The sequence below is a fragment of the Delphinapterus leucas genome, chromosome 16, assembly GCF_059928025.1.
Source record: "Delphinapterus leucas isolate spDelLeu-1000000601 "Yukka" chromosome 16, BTC_Dleu_Yukka2, whole genome shotgun sequence".
Taxonomy (NCBI): Eukaryota; Metazoa; Chordata; class Mammalia; order Artiodactyla; family Monodontidae; genus Delphinapterus; species Delphinapterus leucas.
The window spans coordinates 53,525,231-53,543,515 of NC_143144.1; the positions used below are offsets into that span (position 1 = coordinate 53,525,231).

At 35.7% G+C, this 18,285-nt stretch overlaps 1 protein-coding gene across 7 annotated transcripts in view; it reads left to right on the forward strand.

Moving 5' to 3' along the window:
* The window catches only part of EXOC6 (exocyst complex component 6), a 193,197-nt gene that overhangs the window by 69,772 nt on the left and 105,140 nt on the right, over positions 1-18,285 (forward strand). For all 7 annotated transcript variants that reach the window (XM_089897936.1, XM_089897932.1, XM_022569330.3 and 4 more), the window contains exons 10-14: positions 3,947-3,993; positions 4,117-4,237; positions 5,627-5,698; positions 10,622-10,719; positions 14,748-14,853. In XM_089897936.1, the coding sequence (XP_089754062.1) occupies positions 3,947-3,993; positions 4,117-4,237; positions 5,627-5,698; positions 10,622-10,719; positions 14,748-14,853 (444 nt within the window). The remainder of the gene's footprint in view (positions 1-3,946; positions 3,994-4,116; positions 4,238-5,626; positions 5,699-10,621; positions 10,720-14,747; positions 14,854-18,285) is intronic.

The following is an 18,285-nucleotide window of genomic DNA, read 5'->3' on the forward strand; positions in this document are numbered from 1 at the left end:
GTGCAAAAGCTTTTAAGTTTCATTAGGTCCCATTTGTTTATTTTTGTTTTTATTTCCATTACTCTAGGAGGTGGATCAAAAGAGATCTTGCTGTGATTTATGTCAAAGAGTGTTCTTCCTATGTTTTCCTCTAAGAGTTTTACAGTGTCTGGACTTACATTTAGGTCTCTAATCCATTTTGAGTTTATTTTTCTGTATGGTGTTAGGAAGTGTTCTAATTTCATTCTTTTACATGTAGCTGTCAGGTTTTCCCAGCACCACTTATTGAAGAGACTGTCTTTTCTCCATTGTATATCCTTGCCTCCTTTGTCATAGATTAGTTGACCATAGGTGCGCGGGTTTATCTCTGGGCTTTCTATCTTGTTCCATTGATCTATATTTCTGTTTTTGTGCCAGTACCATATTGTCTTGATTATTGTAGCTTTGTAGTATAGTCTGAAGTCAGGGAGTCTGATTCCTCCAGCTGTTTTTTTCCCTCAACACTGCTTTGGCTATTTGGGGTCTTTTGTGTCTCCATACAAATTTTAAGATTTTTTTTGTTCTAGTTCTATAAAAACTGCCATTGGTAATTTGATAGGGATTGCATTGAATTTGTAGATTGCTTTGGGTAGTATAGTCTTTTTCACAATATTGATTCTTCCAATCCAAGAACATGGTGTATCTCTTCATCTGTTGGTATCATCTTTAATTTCTTTCATCAGCGTCTTATAGTTTTCTGCATACAGGTCTTTTGTCTCCCTAGGTAGGTTTATTCCCGGGTATTTTATTCTTTTTGTTGCAATGGTAAATGGGAGAGTTTCCTTAATTTCTCTTTCGGATTTTTCTTCATTAGTGTATAGGAAAGCAAGAAATTTCTGTGCATTAATTTTGTATCCTGCAACTTTACCAAGTTCATTGATTAGCTCTAGTAGTTTTCTGGTGGCATGTTTAGGATTCTCTATGTATAGTATCATGTCATCTGCAAACAGTGACAGTTTTACTTCTTCTTTTCCAATTTGTATTCCTCTTATTTCTTTTTCTTCTCTGATTGCCATGGCTAGGACTTCCAAAACTATGTTGAATAATAGTGGTGAGAGTGGACATCCTTGTCTTGTTCCTGATCTTAGAGGAAATGCTTTCAGTTTTTCACCATTGAGAACGATGTTTGCTGTGGGTTTGTCGTATATGGCCTTTATTATGTTGAGGTAGGTTCCCTCTATGCCCACTTTCTGGAGAGTTTTTATCATAAATAGGTGTTGAATTTTGTCAAAAGCTTTTTCTGCATCTATTGAGATGATAATATGGTTTTTATTCTTCAGTTTGTTAATATGGTGTATCACACTGATTGAGTTGCATATATGGAAGAATCCTTGCATCCCTGGGATAAATCCCACTTGGTCATGGTATATGATCCTTTTAATGTGTTGTTGGATTCTGTTTGCTAGTATTTTGTTGAGGATTTTTGCATCTATATTCATCCATGATATTGGTCTGTAATTTTCTTTTTTTGTAGTATCTTTGTCTAGTTTTGGTATCAGGGTGATGGTGGCCTCATGGAATGAATTTGGGAGTGTTCCTTCATCTGCAATTTTTGGAAGAGTTTGAGAAGGATGGGTGTTAGCTCTTCTCTAAATGTTTGATAGAATTCACCTGTGAAGCCATCTGGTCCTGGACTTTTGTTTGTTAGAAGAATTTTTTTTTGCGGTACGCAGGCCTCTCACTGTTGTGGCCTCTCCTATTGTGGAGCACAGGCTCCGGACGCGCAGGCTCAGCGGCCATGGCTCACGGGCCCAGCCACTCCACGGCACGTGGGATCCCCCTGGACCGGGGCAGGAACCCGTGTCCCGTGCATCGGCAGGCGAACTCTCAACCCCTGCGCCACCAGGGAAGCCCAGTTGGAAGATTTTTAATCACAGTTTCAATTTCATTACTTGTGATTGGTCTGTTCATATTTTCTATTTCTTCCTGGTTCAGTCTTGGAAAGTTATACCTTTCTAAGAATTTGTCCATTTCTTCCAGGTTGTCCATTTTATTGGCATAGAGTTGCCTGTTGTAGCCTCTTAGGATGCTTTGTATTTCTGTGGTGTCTGTTGTAACTTCTTTTTCATTTCTAATTTTATTGATTTGAGTCCTCTCCCTCTTTTTCTTGATGAGTCTGGCTGATGGTTTATCAGTTTGGTTTATCTTCTCAAAGAACCAGCTTTTAGTTTTATTGATCTTTACTATTGTTTTCTTTGGTTCTATTGCATTTATTTCTGCTCTGCTCTTTATGATTTCTTTCCTTCTGCTAACTTGGGTTTTGTTTGTTCTTCTTTCTCTAGTTCCTTTAGGTGTAAGTTTAGATTGTTTATATGAGCTTTTTCTTGTTTCTTGAGGTAGGCTTGTATAGCTATAAACTTCCCTCTTAGAACTGCTTTTGCTGCATCCCATAGGTTTTGGATCGTCGTGTTTTCATTGTCATTTGTCTCTAGGTATTTTTTGATTTCCTTTTTGATTTCTTCAATGATCTCTTGGTTATTTAGTAACGTATTGTTTAGCCTCCATGTGTTTGTGTTTTTTACGTTTTTTTCCCCTGTAATTGATTTCTAATCTCATAGCGTTGTGGTCAGAAAAGATGCTTGGTATGATTTCAATTTTCTTAAATTTACTGAGGCTTGATTTGTGACCCAAGATGTGACCTATCCTGGAGAATATTCTGTGTGTACTTGAGAAGAAAGTATAATCTGCTGTTTTTGGATGGAATGTCCTATAAATGTCAATTAAATCTATCTGGTCTATTGTGTCATTTAAAGCTTCTGTTTCCTTATTTATTTTCATTTTGGATGAGCTGTCCATTGGTGTAAGTGAGGTGTTAAAGTCCCCCACTATTATTGTGTTACTGTCAATTTCCTCTTTTATAGCTGTTAGCAGTTGCCTTATGTATTGAGGTGCATCCATAAGCATAGTGGATGCTTCAGTATCTTATCAGCCAGTAAACAGAATATTAGTAAGAATACAGAACATGCTTAATAGGCTTATCTAATAAACTGTATAGAATTCTGTTTGGGAATTCCTTGAGGGTCCAGTGGTTAAGACTCAGCGCTTTCACTGCCATGGGGCCAGGTTCAGTCCCTGGTCGGGGAACTGAGATCCCAAAAGCCACACAGTGCAGCCAAAAAAAAAAAAAAAGGAATTCTGTAGAAACATTTTTTTAAGTACACATGGAACATAAAATGTGACTACATACTGTGTTATAAAGCAGGTATCAAGAAATATCAAACATTTGTGTCATGGAGACTGTATTCTCTGATCATAGTATTTTTAAGCCAAAAAGTAATAACAGTCCCCTCCTGAAAAAATCCAGATGTTTGAAATTTTTGATCACTTTTATGAAATATATAAAATATAATATTTGAACTTAATTGTTATATTTCATGTAATACACTTTTATGAAATTCAAATATTCAAATATTTTCCTGTATACCTATTGTTAAAATTATAAACAGTAGGAAAGCATAGACCATTTTAAAGGAATTTGACTTTTATTGTGAATCACATGAAAAGTCATTGGAGGGTTTTTAGCAAATGATATAATTATTTGATTACTGTTTGAAAAACTATCATTCTGGCAGCTGTCTGGAGAATAGACTGTAGGGATCAAGCCTGAAAGCTTGGAAGACTAGGTAGGAGAATGATGTAATTGTCCAAGTGAGAGATGATGGTAGCTTGAACTAGCCTGCTGAGAAGGAGGTTCTGAAATCATACTACTTTTTAATTTGTTTATTGTTCATTTCCTTTTGAATGCAAGTTCCATGAGGGGTAAGGACTTTTTGTTATTTACCAGTGTATCCTTGGTGCCTTATAAATGTATGCAGCATATAGTAGACTCTCAATAAATATTTGTTAATAAATGTTGCACTGATTTGGAACTTACTTTTATGTTACTGATATTTATTGTTTTAAATTGATTTTTATTTTTCATTTAAAGCATGAAACAGTTGATGGCTATAGAAGATATTTCACTCAAATTGTAGGGTATGTATCTAATATGGCAATAAGTATTATTTTGATATTGTGTTATGTGTCAGAACTAATGATCTCCTATTTAGGTTTTAATTTTTTTTTAACTCATGTTATTTTGGTAATTACTGTTCTTAGGTTCTTTGTGGTGGAAGATCACATTTTACATGTGACCCAAGGATTAGTAACCAGGGCATACACTGATGAACTTTGGAACATGGCCCTCTCAAAGATAATTGCTGTCCTTAGAGCTCATTCAGTAAGTCAGACAATTTATGTTACTAAATTTTTAATCCAGTTACTTCTAGAACTTCTGAAATGCATAATGTCAGAAGGAAACTATACCTCCATCAGTTCTGCATTTTTTTTTGGTAATTGCTCAGATTTGGAAGTAGTAATGACAGGCCTTTGTTTGTCTGGTAATATTGCAACTGAGTGGGGCTTCTGAAGACACTTTTAGTCCAGCATTATAGAAGATGAAGAATTAAGCTGGTCTCATTAGTCTCAACTGACCTCTTCATTAGATCACTGAAAAGCACCATGAAGAAAGGGTTTTTAATTATCAGTCCAGATTCTTTGTTTCCAAAGTAAACTCCACCATTAAAACTCAGTAGAACTTGTTCTTCGATGTTTATAATTTGTTTGCAGTAATACAGTTATAAATTTCTTAAAAATATGCAGTTCTCAGAATTTGAACTCATTTAGATGTGTTATAAAGACTATTGAAATTAATAATTTTTTAGTGTGGACTTTTTCTTAAGACAATTTTGGGAGTTTACCTTCAGTGAAATTTCCCCAAACTTAAAGTTTTATAATCTATTATTTAAAATTTTATTATTGAGAATAGAGATTGAAAGTATTTTGCAGGAAGATTATTAGTTTAAGTGATATTTAGATTATAAATATATTTTTATTTATCAGGGACATAGATTCTGGATACAGTATTTGTCCAATGAACTACAACTTTTTCTAACATATTATAATAAAGAACAATACATTTTATCATGGTTTATATTCAGGCCAGCTATGAATATGTAATATGATAGTGTGCTTCCTATTAATTCCATGGCATCACGTATGAGATCATAATATATTAAATGCAACATATCGCATTTAAAATCTTATGACATGCTATTAAGGGAACAAGAATGAATTTCACTATCTCTTTGAAATTAATTATTTTTCTTTGGTGCATTACTAAGAAAATACTTAAATTGTCATTTCTTATATTGGAGAAATATATTGATTGTATCTCTTTTATAATAGAATAAATAATTGAAAAGTAGAAATATATGGTCTATATATAAACCATTTTTTCAATTTGAAATAGCTAGTTCCTTAAAATCTAAAGAATTTTAGAAATATAAGCATCATTGCTTTGACCAAAGTTTAGTGTGTACAAATTTCAGAAAAATTTCTTTTCATATAATACAGATACTTTAGTTATGTCATGTTATGATCTTTCCCTACAAAATTTTTCATGAATAGAGGAAGCCAGCTGTGGATCTAATAACCAAGACTTCAAATTTATTGTAAATCAGGCAAATTAAGGGAGAAATTTTTAAGTTTTATTTCTTAGTTTTTAACCAAATGACTCTGGTGTGTGTTTGTTTGTGTTTCCACCCCCACTTACCCTTCATTCTCGCAGTCTTATTGCACTGATCCTGATCTTGTTCTGGAACTGAAGAATCTCATTGTAATATTTGCAGATACTTTGCAGGTGGGTGATAATCTAATATTCAATTAATGGCTATTTGAGCACTTAAAGCTATTCAAAACATAGACCACACTCATTTATTTTATTGTGGCTTAATGGTAGTAAATTAGTAGTAATGAAATGTTTACTTATGTATTGATATTCTCCTATTACTCAGGACTTTTAATACCACCTCCTTCCTGATTATGAAGCTTGGACAGAGCTCGGAATATTACCATCTTTTAAAATATTGGTCATTCTGTTAGAGTAGATACAATATTTTTGCAGTTAAAAAAAAAATACACGGTGTAGTGGAAAGAACCCTGAACTAGAAATTAGAAGATTAAAGTTCTGCCTGAGGATAATGAACATGAGCTGTGGAATCACAAAGACCCGGAGTTTATATTCAGCCTTTGCTATTGACTAATTGTATGTCTACAACTTTTCTAAACTTTAGATCCTCATTTGTGAAAATGAGTTTGTTAATTACTAGTTTTCAGAATTGTTCTGAGTTTTAAATGTGATACTGTATATGAAAACACATACTAGTTTGAAAGCTGTGTGTACTTATTTTCTTCCTAATTTCAGGTGTACTGTGACTGTGAGCAAATCACTTTACTTCTTTGCGTTTTGGGTTTTGTTTTTCTTTTTAAAATAAGGTTAAAACTGAATTATCTTAAAACTCAATGTCTTTGTGGTTTTCAGTATCAAAGTTTTAAACTTGTCCCTCCTCCTTGATCACAGATAATAAAGAATTGATTGCATTTGTTTTTCATGCTTATATTTATGGGATTTTTATGATTGGAATAACTTTTTTGTGAAATATAGACCAGCATTTTCCGAAGTGTGATAATAGATGTTACTTAAAAAGTTCTGTGGTCAAAAATGTTTAGAAAATGCTGAGTGAAGTAAAACAGATTTTTCCACTAAAAGCCTATCTCAGAGCAAATTTATACCATACGTTTCCAAAAGGAAGGTGATTATGCAGCATTTTCCCAACATATTTGACACGTAAATCTTTTTTCCCCTTAGAGAATCTTTTAGATCTATAGCTTCATAAAAAATGCTTTGGCAAATGCTAAATTGTTGGCTTTAATCACAGGAGTCTTTCCATCCTAGAATAATAGTTATCTATTTTATTCTTAAACCTAAGGAGAAGATACCGCAAGCTCCTTAGTAAATTATTTTATTACCTTACATCTTTATTAGCTTGTATGGCTTATACTATAATACCAAAATAATTTGGGGTTTTTTTGCTTTCATAAATTTTGTGACTAATGTACCTGTAATACTGATCTCTCTGTAAGAAAACTTAGGAAGTTTTATTAAAGACTGCCTTAATATCTGGGGCCTATGTCTAAGTAACTTGAGGGGGCTTTGCTATCCTTAATGACTTAAAGCATTGCTACTCAAAATATGGTCCAGAGATCACAGGTCTACAAATCGTTTGTTATGGATCCATAATGAAAAGAAACTTTTGTCAGAATGTAAATCAACTATGTCACTAAGTACAAAATTTAGCTCAGTTGGCTTTTTTTTTTGGTAACAAGATTTTCTTGATATCAGTATCAGCATTGATTTGTATTCTGGTGCAAGCTCCTTACCTCTTTTTTAAAAACCATACAAACTGTTCTTGAGTTGGCACTTTGAGTACAACTGTAGATTCAGTTGTAGACTGAGTATTTGATGTGTTTCCAAGGAACTCTGCAGAGAATCAAGGAGTAATAGACAACATTCAAATAATAGAAGCATTAAAAAAGCAACAGTGATGGGTGCATAAACCCTTGTAAATACACCTTTCTCATCCTACTACTTTGAAATAAAGTTAAGGAAAATGAACCAGTTCTTCTTACTTATTCAGAAATCCTGCAGTATTTTCATTTCACTGAATACTGACAGGCTGATTATTAGGTAAATCTCACACTGAATTAATAAATACTGGCTTTTCAAGTTATACTTAATAATTGAAGAATTGAGGAAGGTCTTTTTTAAAAAAATTTATTTTTATTTATTTATTTATTTATTTATTTGGCTGTGTCTGGCCTTAGTTGCGGCACACGGGATCTTTGTTGTGGCATGCAGGATCTTTCGTTGTGGCGTGCAGGCTTCTGTCTAGTTGTGGCACGCAGGCTCAGTAGTTGCATCACGAGGGCTCTCTAGTTGCAGCATGGGGGCTCTCTAGTTGTGTATGGGCTCCAGAGCATGTGGGCTCAGTAGTTGCAGCACGTGGGCTCTCTAGTTGTGGCATGCGGTCTCAGTAGTTGCTGCATGCGGGCTCTCTAGTTGTGGCACGCAGGCTTGAGAGCGTGCTGGCTTAGTTGCCCTGTGGCATGTGGGATCTTAGTTCCCCAATCAGGGATCGAACCCACATCCCCTGCATTGGAAGGCAGATTCTTACCACTGGACCACCAGGGGAATCCTGAGGAGGGTCTTTTCTAATTAACCTTTAACTAATTAAAGAATATTGCACAATATTTAGCTTTTAAAATTGGCACTTTGCCAACTTAAGGAATTTTTTTCTTTTAAAAATGTAATTATTTCACCATTTAAAACAAAGCTGACTAAACAATAAATAAAAAACACCAGCATGTTCATAGTTCTGCTTACTGCCTATTAAGCAAATAAAAAGCAAGCATTTATTGATTCGTTCATTAACATTTTTTTGAGCACCCACTATGTGCCAGCAGCTAGATGATATATACAATGATAGATATAAAAATCAGTAGAACAGTAGGGACATAAAGATTCTTGGCTTCAAGAAATTCACACTTTAGTTGTAAACAAATAAGATGTATAATAAGACATACTAATTTAGTAATATGTTAAAGAGCTTTGGGCTCATAGAAGATAGAATGATAACTTTGATTCCAGGAGTTGGGAAAGGCTACACAGAAAGTTGAAATGTGAGCTGGATTTTGAAGGAAATGTGAGTTCAGCAAGTAGATATGAAGGAAGAGGCATTAATGGCAGACAAAATAGCATGTGTTAATTACAGGTAGAGGTATGGTATGGTGAGCATGAGACTGGCTGAGCAGCTTAATGGTGTTAGAAACTGTAGTGTTTGAGTGTAAGCAAAGAAGGGCAGAGAGTGGTAATGAAACTGATAAGGTAGTTTGAGCCAGATTGTGGCATGTCTTGTGAGGCTTTAGTAAGCTTTCTATAGGGAACTGGCGTGATCAGATGTGCACTTTCAGATGATAATTTTAAGAGTTGGGCAACAGATTGAGTTGAAAGAGACAGGATGGTTGGAATTTCAGTTTAGGAAGCTCTTACAGTGGTCTAGGCAAGAGATGTTAAGGACCTGAAGTAAAACAGTGATACTGGGAAGATTTCTGGAAGAAATAAAGGTAGTAAATGATAGAGAAGAATGATAGGTTTGAATGAGATTTGTAAAGGAGGTAAAATCAAAAGAATTTGATGACTGATTAGATGTGTTTGTTTTGAGGGCATTTAGATGACTTTCAGGTTTCTTTCTTGATAAATTGGATTGATGATAGAACTATTAACAGGGATAGGAAATAGGAAGAACCCGTGGTTTAGTCTGAAAGGGAAGAGATAAGTTAATGTTCCTGTTGGCAGACTGACTAGAGATGTCTAATTGCTGTTGGAATTAAATATTTAGAATTTATAGAGGTCTAGCTAGAGATACAGATTGAGAATAATCAGAGTAAGTAGTGTTTGAAGTCAATCAACTTGAAATTGCCCTAGAGAGCTAGAAGAAAAGATTGAAGGATAGAGATAGAAGAAAAAAGGAATCCAAAAGGATTACTCATAGATGAAAGGAGAACAAGGAGAGAGAGTGGTGTTACAGAATTCAAAACAGAAGAGTTTCAAGAAACAGAGGTAAGATGGAGTGAGAGATCATGGAATTTTATATTCAGGAGATTCTCTGTGACATTGCTAAGAGCAGTTTCAATAAAGGAATAGGAGTGAGAGAGTTAGATTGTAGTAGGTTTGGCTATGGAAGGAGTGACACAGGAAACTGAGGGAAGGCTTTTTTGTTTTCTTTAGTTGTTCTTGGTTTAAAGATGGGAGGCAATTTAGCATGTTTATTTAGTGAAGAGAAAGGAGCTAGTGGAAGTTAAAGACACAGCAGAGTAGATAATCCATGGAGCAGTTCCTGCAGGAGGAGATAGGATCAAGACCAAAGATGAAGATGTAAGCCTTGAAGGGGAATAGGGACAACTTTGAGGCGAGCAGAAATGTTAGGTCCTGATGTGGGTAGCATTTCAAATGGATTTGGAGTTGCAAAGGAATAAAGTTTTGGAGCGTTACGTTTGATAACTTTTCCCTGTACAACAAAGTCAGTGTTAAATTGAAGGTACAAAAGGAAACCATCATGTTTCGGACAGAATGTATTCTCTTTTCTTCTTGTATCTTATTTAGAGGCAACTTCCCAAGACACAGATGTATAGATCACTAATCTTGAACTTTTTCTCCAATTCTGACTTCTAATACTCTTTTTTTTTTTTTTTTTTTTTGCGGTACACGGGCCCCTCACTGTTGTGGCCTCTCCCGTTGCGGAGCACAGGCTCCAGACGCGCAGGCCCAGCGGCCATGGCTCACGGGCCCAGCCGCTCCGCGGCATGTGGGATCCTCCCGGACCGGGGCACGAACCCGCATCCCCTGCATCGGCAGGCGGACTCTCAACCACTGCGCCACCAGGGAAGCCCCTCTAATACTTTTTAAGGTTAACAATGTAATCCAGACAAAAAAGAGAGAGAAGAAATAGAAAAATTATTCCAGTTCATAAAACTCTTTCTAGACCCTTTTTTACCTAGTACAACTTAGTAGAAAGTCAAAAGGATATCTTTTTTTCATACTGTTAGGATGGCATACAGTGTGATACAGTGATCACTTCAAACAGTTCTCTAGTATTCTGAACTTTAAAAAATGATTATCTTTATTTATTTTACTTGTTTATCTGCTTTTTTGTGTGTGTTTTAGGGTTATGGTTTTCCAGTGAACCGACTTTTTGACCTTTTATTTGAAATAAGAGATCAATACAATGAAACACTGCTTAAAAAATGGGCTGGAGTTTTCAGGTTAGTCTTAAGCCATGGTGCCTTAATGTAATGAAAAAGTTTGTCAGATGCTAAAGTAATTGGTTTTTGCATTTAGCAATAAAAATGCTTATAATATTTTTTATTGTGGTAAAATATATATAACATAAAACTTACAATTTTAACCTTTTATGAATGTACAGTTCAGTGGCATTAAGTATATTCACATTGTTGCAACCATCACCACTATCCATCTCCAGAACTTTTTTATCTTCCTAAGCTGAAACTCTGTACCAGTTAAACAGTAACCCCCGTTCTCTTCTTCTAGTCCCTGGCAATCACCATTCTGCTTTGTCTCTATGAATTCGACTACTCTAGGTACTTCATATAAGTAGAATCATACAATGTTTGGTTTTTGTGTCTGGATTTGTCTGTTTTTTGTGTATCTGGATTATTTCACTTAGCATAATGTCTTCAAGCTTCATCCATATTGTATGTGTCAAAATTTCATTCCTTTTTAAGGCTAAATAATATTTCATTATGTATATCACATTTTATTTATCCATTCATCCACTTACGGATATTTGGGTTGTTTTCACCTTTTAGCAATTGTGGATGGTGCCACTATGAACCTTGGCGAACAGTTATCTGTTTGGGTCCCTGTTTTCAATTCTTTTGGGCATATACCCAGAAGTGGAATTGCTGGATTGTATGGTTAATATATGTTAAATATTTTGAAGACCTCCATACTGCTTTCCACAGTGACTATATCACTTATAATCAATTTTTAATTGTTCTACTTTTAGTCCTAATCTCTGTAGTTTTTTTCCCCAGTAAATGATTAGATATGAGGCTGTAAATATTCAATGGTATTTAGTACTAGAGACAAAAATTTATGGCTTATAAATTTTGTTTGGGGAAAGTGCTATTTTTACAAACAACATAATTGTTAAGTTAAAAATCTTAAAGTATCTAATTAGGACAATTATTTTCGCTTTAACCACTTGCCTTCAGGGCACAAAGTATTTAATAACTATATAATTTTGTATTGCCATGAAAAGAAATATCAACTCCCTCCTTTTTAAATTCTAAAAACTTTTCTCTCTCCCTTTCTGCCTTTCTCCCTTCCTTTCTTTTTTTCTTTGTTTCAACAAAAAGTCAATCTTGAGAGCTTACATCTAGGTTAGCCAAAATATGATAGAAACAATGTGGCAATAATAGTTGATGTTATTAAAATAGAAAATATGTTAAATGATTTAACACTAGCTTGGCATTTACCCCATCAGTTTTCAAAACCTATGGAGGGCTGACCTTCTGAATACTGTGATAGAAATCTTTTAAAATACCGAAGTGGTTTACAAGGTTATACACTTCTATTAAGATGAACTAAATCAATCCTTATTTAAGCTTTTTGTATTAACATTCCATAGGAGTGATCTTGTCAGGATGTTGTCCCAAATGAATAATTGACAGTCTTAGATGAGTCATGTATAAATATTAACAATTTTTGATATTTAGTATTTTAGAAATAGAGGTAGTGCTTATTGATAGGGACGGTAATATATAATATATATGCCATGATCTAATGTGATATAATATATCTTTATTTATATATATTTGTATATAAAAATCTTTACTTACAGGATTTCTGTTATTAACTTACCCTTTTCAGAAGAGTGTTTAAGTTTTTACAGTTGCTGATAGATTTGTATTGAACCAGCTATTCTCTCTTATCTATCTTAAGACTTCTAGTAGTGAGATTGTTCCTCAAGATTGGGGAAACTGTGAGGTATTGTTTTCTCTCTGAAAAGATAATGGGTTCCTTCAAAAAGAGATAGGATTAACATTATCCTCCATTATCATCATGGGTGAGAGCAAATGATAGCATGTCAATTGTAATTACGAAGTATATTTTGACTTCTACTTTCAGTACTGTTCTAGGTCATGCTTTTTGCTTAGATTTTTAAGAAGTAGCAGATTTTAAGCATTTTTTGTCCTTGATCTGTATCTTCAAAGACTGTACAAGTAGTGAATTGACAACCTAACAATTAAATGGGGAAAAAGTAAGTTATCAGTACTGAATAATTAAAACTTGATGACATCCATGATAGAATTTATGATCTGACTACTGTCATACTTTGTTTATCCATGTGTGGTTCTCTCCACCTATATTGAGAGCACTAGTGTTTTATTTATATTCTTGATTGCCTAGCTCCAAACAGAGTCGTATTTTAACTACCTTGTGCACCTCAGTGATTTACAAGCATATGACTTTATTTCCAGCCTCTCATTAAGATGCCAGAGCCATTTATCAATTAGGTATTCTTCATCCACTGCCCAAACCATATCCTTCCCTTATGTTCCTTACCTCAGCAAGTGTCTCTGATGAGGTAAGGTATACATCATTTGTCCATTTGCCCTGTCTAGAAACCACGGATTTACCAGGATTATATAATACTTTCCCTCATAATCCTCATTGAGTTTCTAAATCCCATGTATTTTACTTCTTAAAAACTCTTGTTTCTGCCACTTCCTCTCTTCCTACACAAATACAGCTTTAATTCAAATTCTCGTCACTTTTTATTTGGATTATTCAGTCTTTCTAACTGGCCTTTCTCTGTTCATTATTGTCCTTTTCCTAGTTTTTCCTCCACTCTGTGAAAGTCTTCCTATGACATTCCTCTGCCTAAAACCTACTATGGTATTCCACTGCCTACAGGATAAAATCTGGGTGCCTCAGTTTGTCCATCTGCCCAGGCTCATTTTAAACCATGTCCCTTGAATACTTTATACTCCAGTAGTACTGCACTACTTGTGGTTTTACTCAACCCCTCCCCACACTCATACTTTTTTCTCCCCTTATGTTTTTGCATGTTATGTTCCATCTTTCTGAAATGCTGTTCTCCCATAATCTCATTAGAAGTGTTTCTTTTCATCTTTGAAGACCGTACAGAGCCCGTAGCTTCTCTGTAAAACTTTTCATGAGATGTCCCCCACCTACTCTGATAAAGTTAATCACTTCCTCCTTTGTCCTATTTCTGAAACTTGTGCCTCTTTTATTGTACGTATAACACATCATTATAAACATTATAATTTGTTTGCATATCTATCTCTCCTGTTAGGCTTGAGAACAGTGATCTTGCTTTTATTTTCATGAGGGTAGGGAGTTTTCATCAGAGTTAGCCCAGACTAGCACATAATAGGTGCTCAGTACATAAAAATCAAACTGAATTATTGATTAAAATGAAGTTGATTGGACAGCAGGTATATTAGGACAGGCTGAGTTATGCTACAGTAACAAAAATGCCCAAAATCTCATTGGATGAACACTGGCATTTTATTTCTCACTTGCACAGAAGTCCATAGTGGGTCTAGTAGTCCAAGATTTGAGCTTTTAACATCTGTAATTCTACTTTCTCAACATGGTGGTCTCCCCTATCACTGTGGGACTAAGGGTCGCACAGTTAGTTCATAAATGCTTTAGACTTAAAGCAACACATGTAACTTGTATTCACAGTCCAATGGCTAAAACTAGTCATATGACTTTGCCTATTTGGTGAGTAGTAAATGTGTCTGACTTACTAAGTATAAAAGGTCCTTTTCTAAGTACAACATTATGAGAGACAAACAAATGGAAGACATTGTTTTTATCTTCAAGGAGCTTATGGTCTAGTTGGAAAGAGAAGACAAAAAACATACAACTTGAGAGTTATTCCTATCAAGAAGTGTGACTGGGATACTCTTCACCTCATTTTTAGTTGTAATGAGTTCATTCAGACTATATCATGTTGAGAATTGTTCTAGACTAGAAAATAAAAACTAAAGTGCTGAGAGGATGTAAAATAAACAAGTGGAAAGAAGAGATTGCACATTAATTTTGAGGGACAGACTTATTTGCTATTGAATTTCAGAATTCTGAGTGATTAGGCACTGTTTTCCTGTTTAGAACTTTAACTGACACACAAAAAATGATTTTGTAATAGTTGGGGTTTTTTAAAAGTATTGTCCTATAGCACTCTATTGATATGTTTTCTAATATTAAATTTCAATTCTGTCTTCTTTCTTAACAGGGACATTTTTGAAGAAGATAATTATAGTCCCATCCCTATTGTTAATGAAGAAGAATATAAAACAGTCATCAGTAAATTTCCCTTTCAAGATCCAGACGTTGAAAAGGTACAAGCTAGTATTTAATTCAAGAATTTTCTTAAAAATAAATTAATCATTTTTATTGCTACATTATATTAATCTGATATTGTAAGTGAGAATAGCTTCTTTTGAGGCCTTTGTTGTTATTGTTGTGTTATTTGAGAAAATTAATTATGTTTTGTTAACTTTTAAAGATTATGTTACTACTACTACTACTGTTTTGGTGAGGTTAAGAAAGGACTTTCTTGGGGCTACTAGGAGCCCTTGTCCCAAATATTAGGTGGATTCCCAGGGCAGGTGTTACTATCATTGGGTGGATTCCAAATTAGATATACTAAATGTTGAGTAGATTATAGGAATAAGAGAATATTGTAAGGAAAGAGAGAATTTCTTTGAAATTTCCATCACTGTGGAAGATCTTATTTTGTGGCTTTTTTTCTAGAAATATATTTGTATAAAAAGTTTATCTTGGGGACTTCCCTGGTGGCGCAGTGGTTAAGAATCCGCTTGCCAATGCAGGGGACACGGGTTTGATCCCTGATCTGGGAAGGTCCCACATGCCGTGGAGCAACTAAGCCCATGCACCACAACTACTGAGCCTGCGCTCTAGAGCCCACGATCCACAACTACTGAGCCCATGCGCTGCAACTACTGAAGCCCACGCACTGGGAGCCTGTGCTCTGTAACAAGAGAAGCCACCGCAATAAGAAGCCCATGCACCGCAACTAAGAGTAACCCCTGCTCACTGCAAGTAGAGAAAGCCTGCACGCAGCAACAAAGACTGAACGCAGCCAAAAATAAAATAAATAAATTTATTTAAAAAAAAAAAGTTTATCTTGGTTAAGTAAGAGGTGTATGAAGGCAATAGCCACCTGTAGATTTTTTCCTGAAGTAAGAATGTCTATTTTTGGAGTCAAGATGTCTGAACAAAAGACAGGCTAGAGAAAGGAAATAGACCAGCACGTAGAGTATTCTGGAAATACACCTGATTGCCCATATGCGTGCATGCACACAGAAACACACACACTTGTACCAATCCAGTATCCCTGGGTAGAATTAGATCTTGTGAGAAAAGGATATCATATTTCCTGTTATTATCACCTTTTTCATTCTCTTCATTTTTGATTTTTTTCCCTTAATCCTTTTTAATTATTTTTTCAACACTTTATAATTTAGTCCTTTTCTACATTTTTATCCCTTAATAATGAACAAGAATGAATTCTGAATGAGTTGTGTGAATTGTGACTGTAAATTTTTATGTTACATTTGTATATACATAAACTAAGCATATTACGTGTAATAGTCACTAAATACAGGACCAAGTAATTTAATGCATAGCTTTTAGATTATAGCTAACACTGCCATTGCATATACCTAATTGTATTCTAATACACACAAAAGACCAGAATAATTATTCTAGTTCTGGTTTTTTTGTGTGTGTGTGGTACGCGGGCCTCTCACTGTTGTGGCCTCTCCCGTTGCGGAGCACAGGCTCCGGATGCGCAGGATCAGCGGCCACGGCTCACAGGCCCAGCCGCTCTGCGGCATGTGGGATCTTCCCGGACCGGGGCACGAACCTGTGTCCCCTGCATCGGCAGGCAGACTCTCAACCACTGCGCCACCAGGGAAGCCCTCTAGTTCTGTATTTTTGAAACCCCAATCAAAGTTTCCCTGTCAAGAAATATTACGAGGGACTTCCCTCGTGGCGCAGTGGTTAAGAATCTGCCTGCCGGGACTTCCCTGGTGGTCCAGTGGTAAAGAATCTGCCTTATAATGCAGGAGATGAGGGTTCGATCCCTGGTCAGGGAACTAAGATCCCACATGCCACAGGGCAACTAAGCCTGCATGCCACAACTACTGAGCTTGTGCACCTCAACTAGAGCTGTGTGCTCTGGAACACACGCGCCACAGCTACAGAGCCCATGCACCCTGGAGCCTGTGCACTACAACTAGAGAGGAGAAAACCTGCACACCACAACTAGAGAGAAGCCCACACGCTGCAATGAAGAGCCTGCATGCCTTAGCGAAGATCCTACATGCCACATCTAAGACCCAACGCAGCTAAAAATTAAATAAATAAATACTTAAAAAAAAAAAAAAAAGGAATCCGCCTGCCAATGCAGGGGACACAGGTTCGATCCCTGGTCCGGGAAGATACCACATGCCGCAGAGCACCTAAGCCCGCAGACCACAACTACTGAAGCCCGCGTGCCTAGAGCCCATGCTCCACAACAAGGGAAGCCACGGCAATGAGAAACACGCGCACCGCAACTAGAGAAAGCCCACATGCAGCAATGAAGACCCAATGCTGCCAAAAATAATTACATAGACAAACAAACAAATAAATAAATGTTGTGGGGGTTTTTTGCAGTATGCGGGCCTCTCACTGTTGTGGCCTCTCCCGTTGCGGAGCACAGGCTCCGGACACACAGGCTCAGCGACCATGACTCACGGGCCCAGCCGCTCCAGAGCATGTAGGATCTTCCCGGACCGGGGCACGAACCCGTGTCCCCTGCATCGGCAGGCAGACTCTCAAGCACTGTGCCACCAGGGAAGCCCAATAAATGTATTTTTTAAAAAATAAATATTATGAGAATATTCTCTGTCTCACAGCTTGGCTTTGTTTTGTTTTAGTTATTGGTAATAAATGTGTTCAGGATATAGCATCTGCAAAAAGAGCGCTGGATTTGGTCTGGATTCATGTGCCAGCTCTGTCTGTGGCTTATTATGGGCAAGTGCTTACCCTATTTGGGCATTTTGCCTCATCTGTCAAATAAGGAGGTTGAACTAAATAATCTCGAATGTCTCTTCTAATTACACTAAACTATTCTAAATAGATTTATAGTTAAAAGGATATTTGACTTTGCTTGTAGGGTACTTCCAAAATATACAGCATCTGAGGATTAAGCTTGTTAGGAATTGTATTCATTGGCTTGTGTATTATTCATCATTAAAAAGAACTATCATTAAGGCAAAAGGCACATGGAAAATTTAAATGTGATAACTTAGAAATCCCATAAGTTATTTAGTAATAGTCTCTTGGTTGTGTGTTTATATATTTAATTTTTTCCTATTTTAAGTATAATTTTCAATTAAAACGATTGAAAAAGATGTGAAATTGTCTTTCAAATAACATGAGTTATTTTCAGCAGAAATTACAAGTGAGAAAGGAATAAGACTGAACATATATGCTAAAATCTGTCTTTTTGCAGATAGCTTTGCTAATTTAACTAGGATCCTTTGGCTAAAATAAGAACATGTTCATATTGTCTTTAATGTCATTAAAATCAATTCTTAAAGTTGAAATATCTTTCAAATAGTTAATTGGTTTCATTATTCTGTAAAACATAACTTGGAGGTGAGTTAGCTCTTACATTATTATAAGGTGATTTTAAAGAATAGCAACTCTTTAGTTGATTTTTGTAGTACTCCTAATTCAGTTCCTAAATTTGGAAAGGT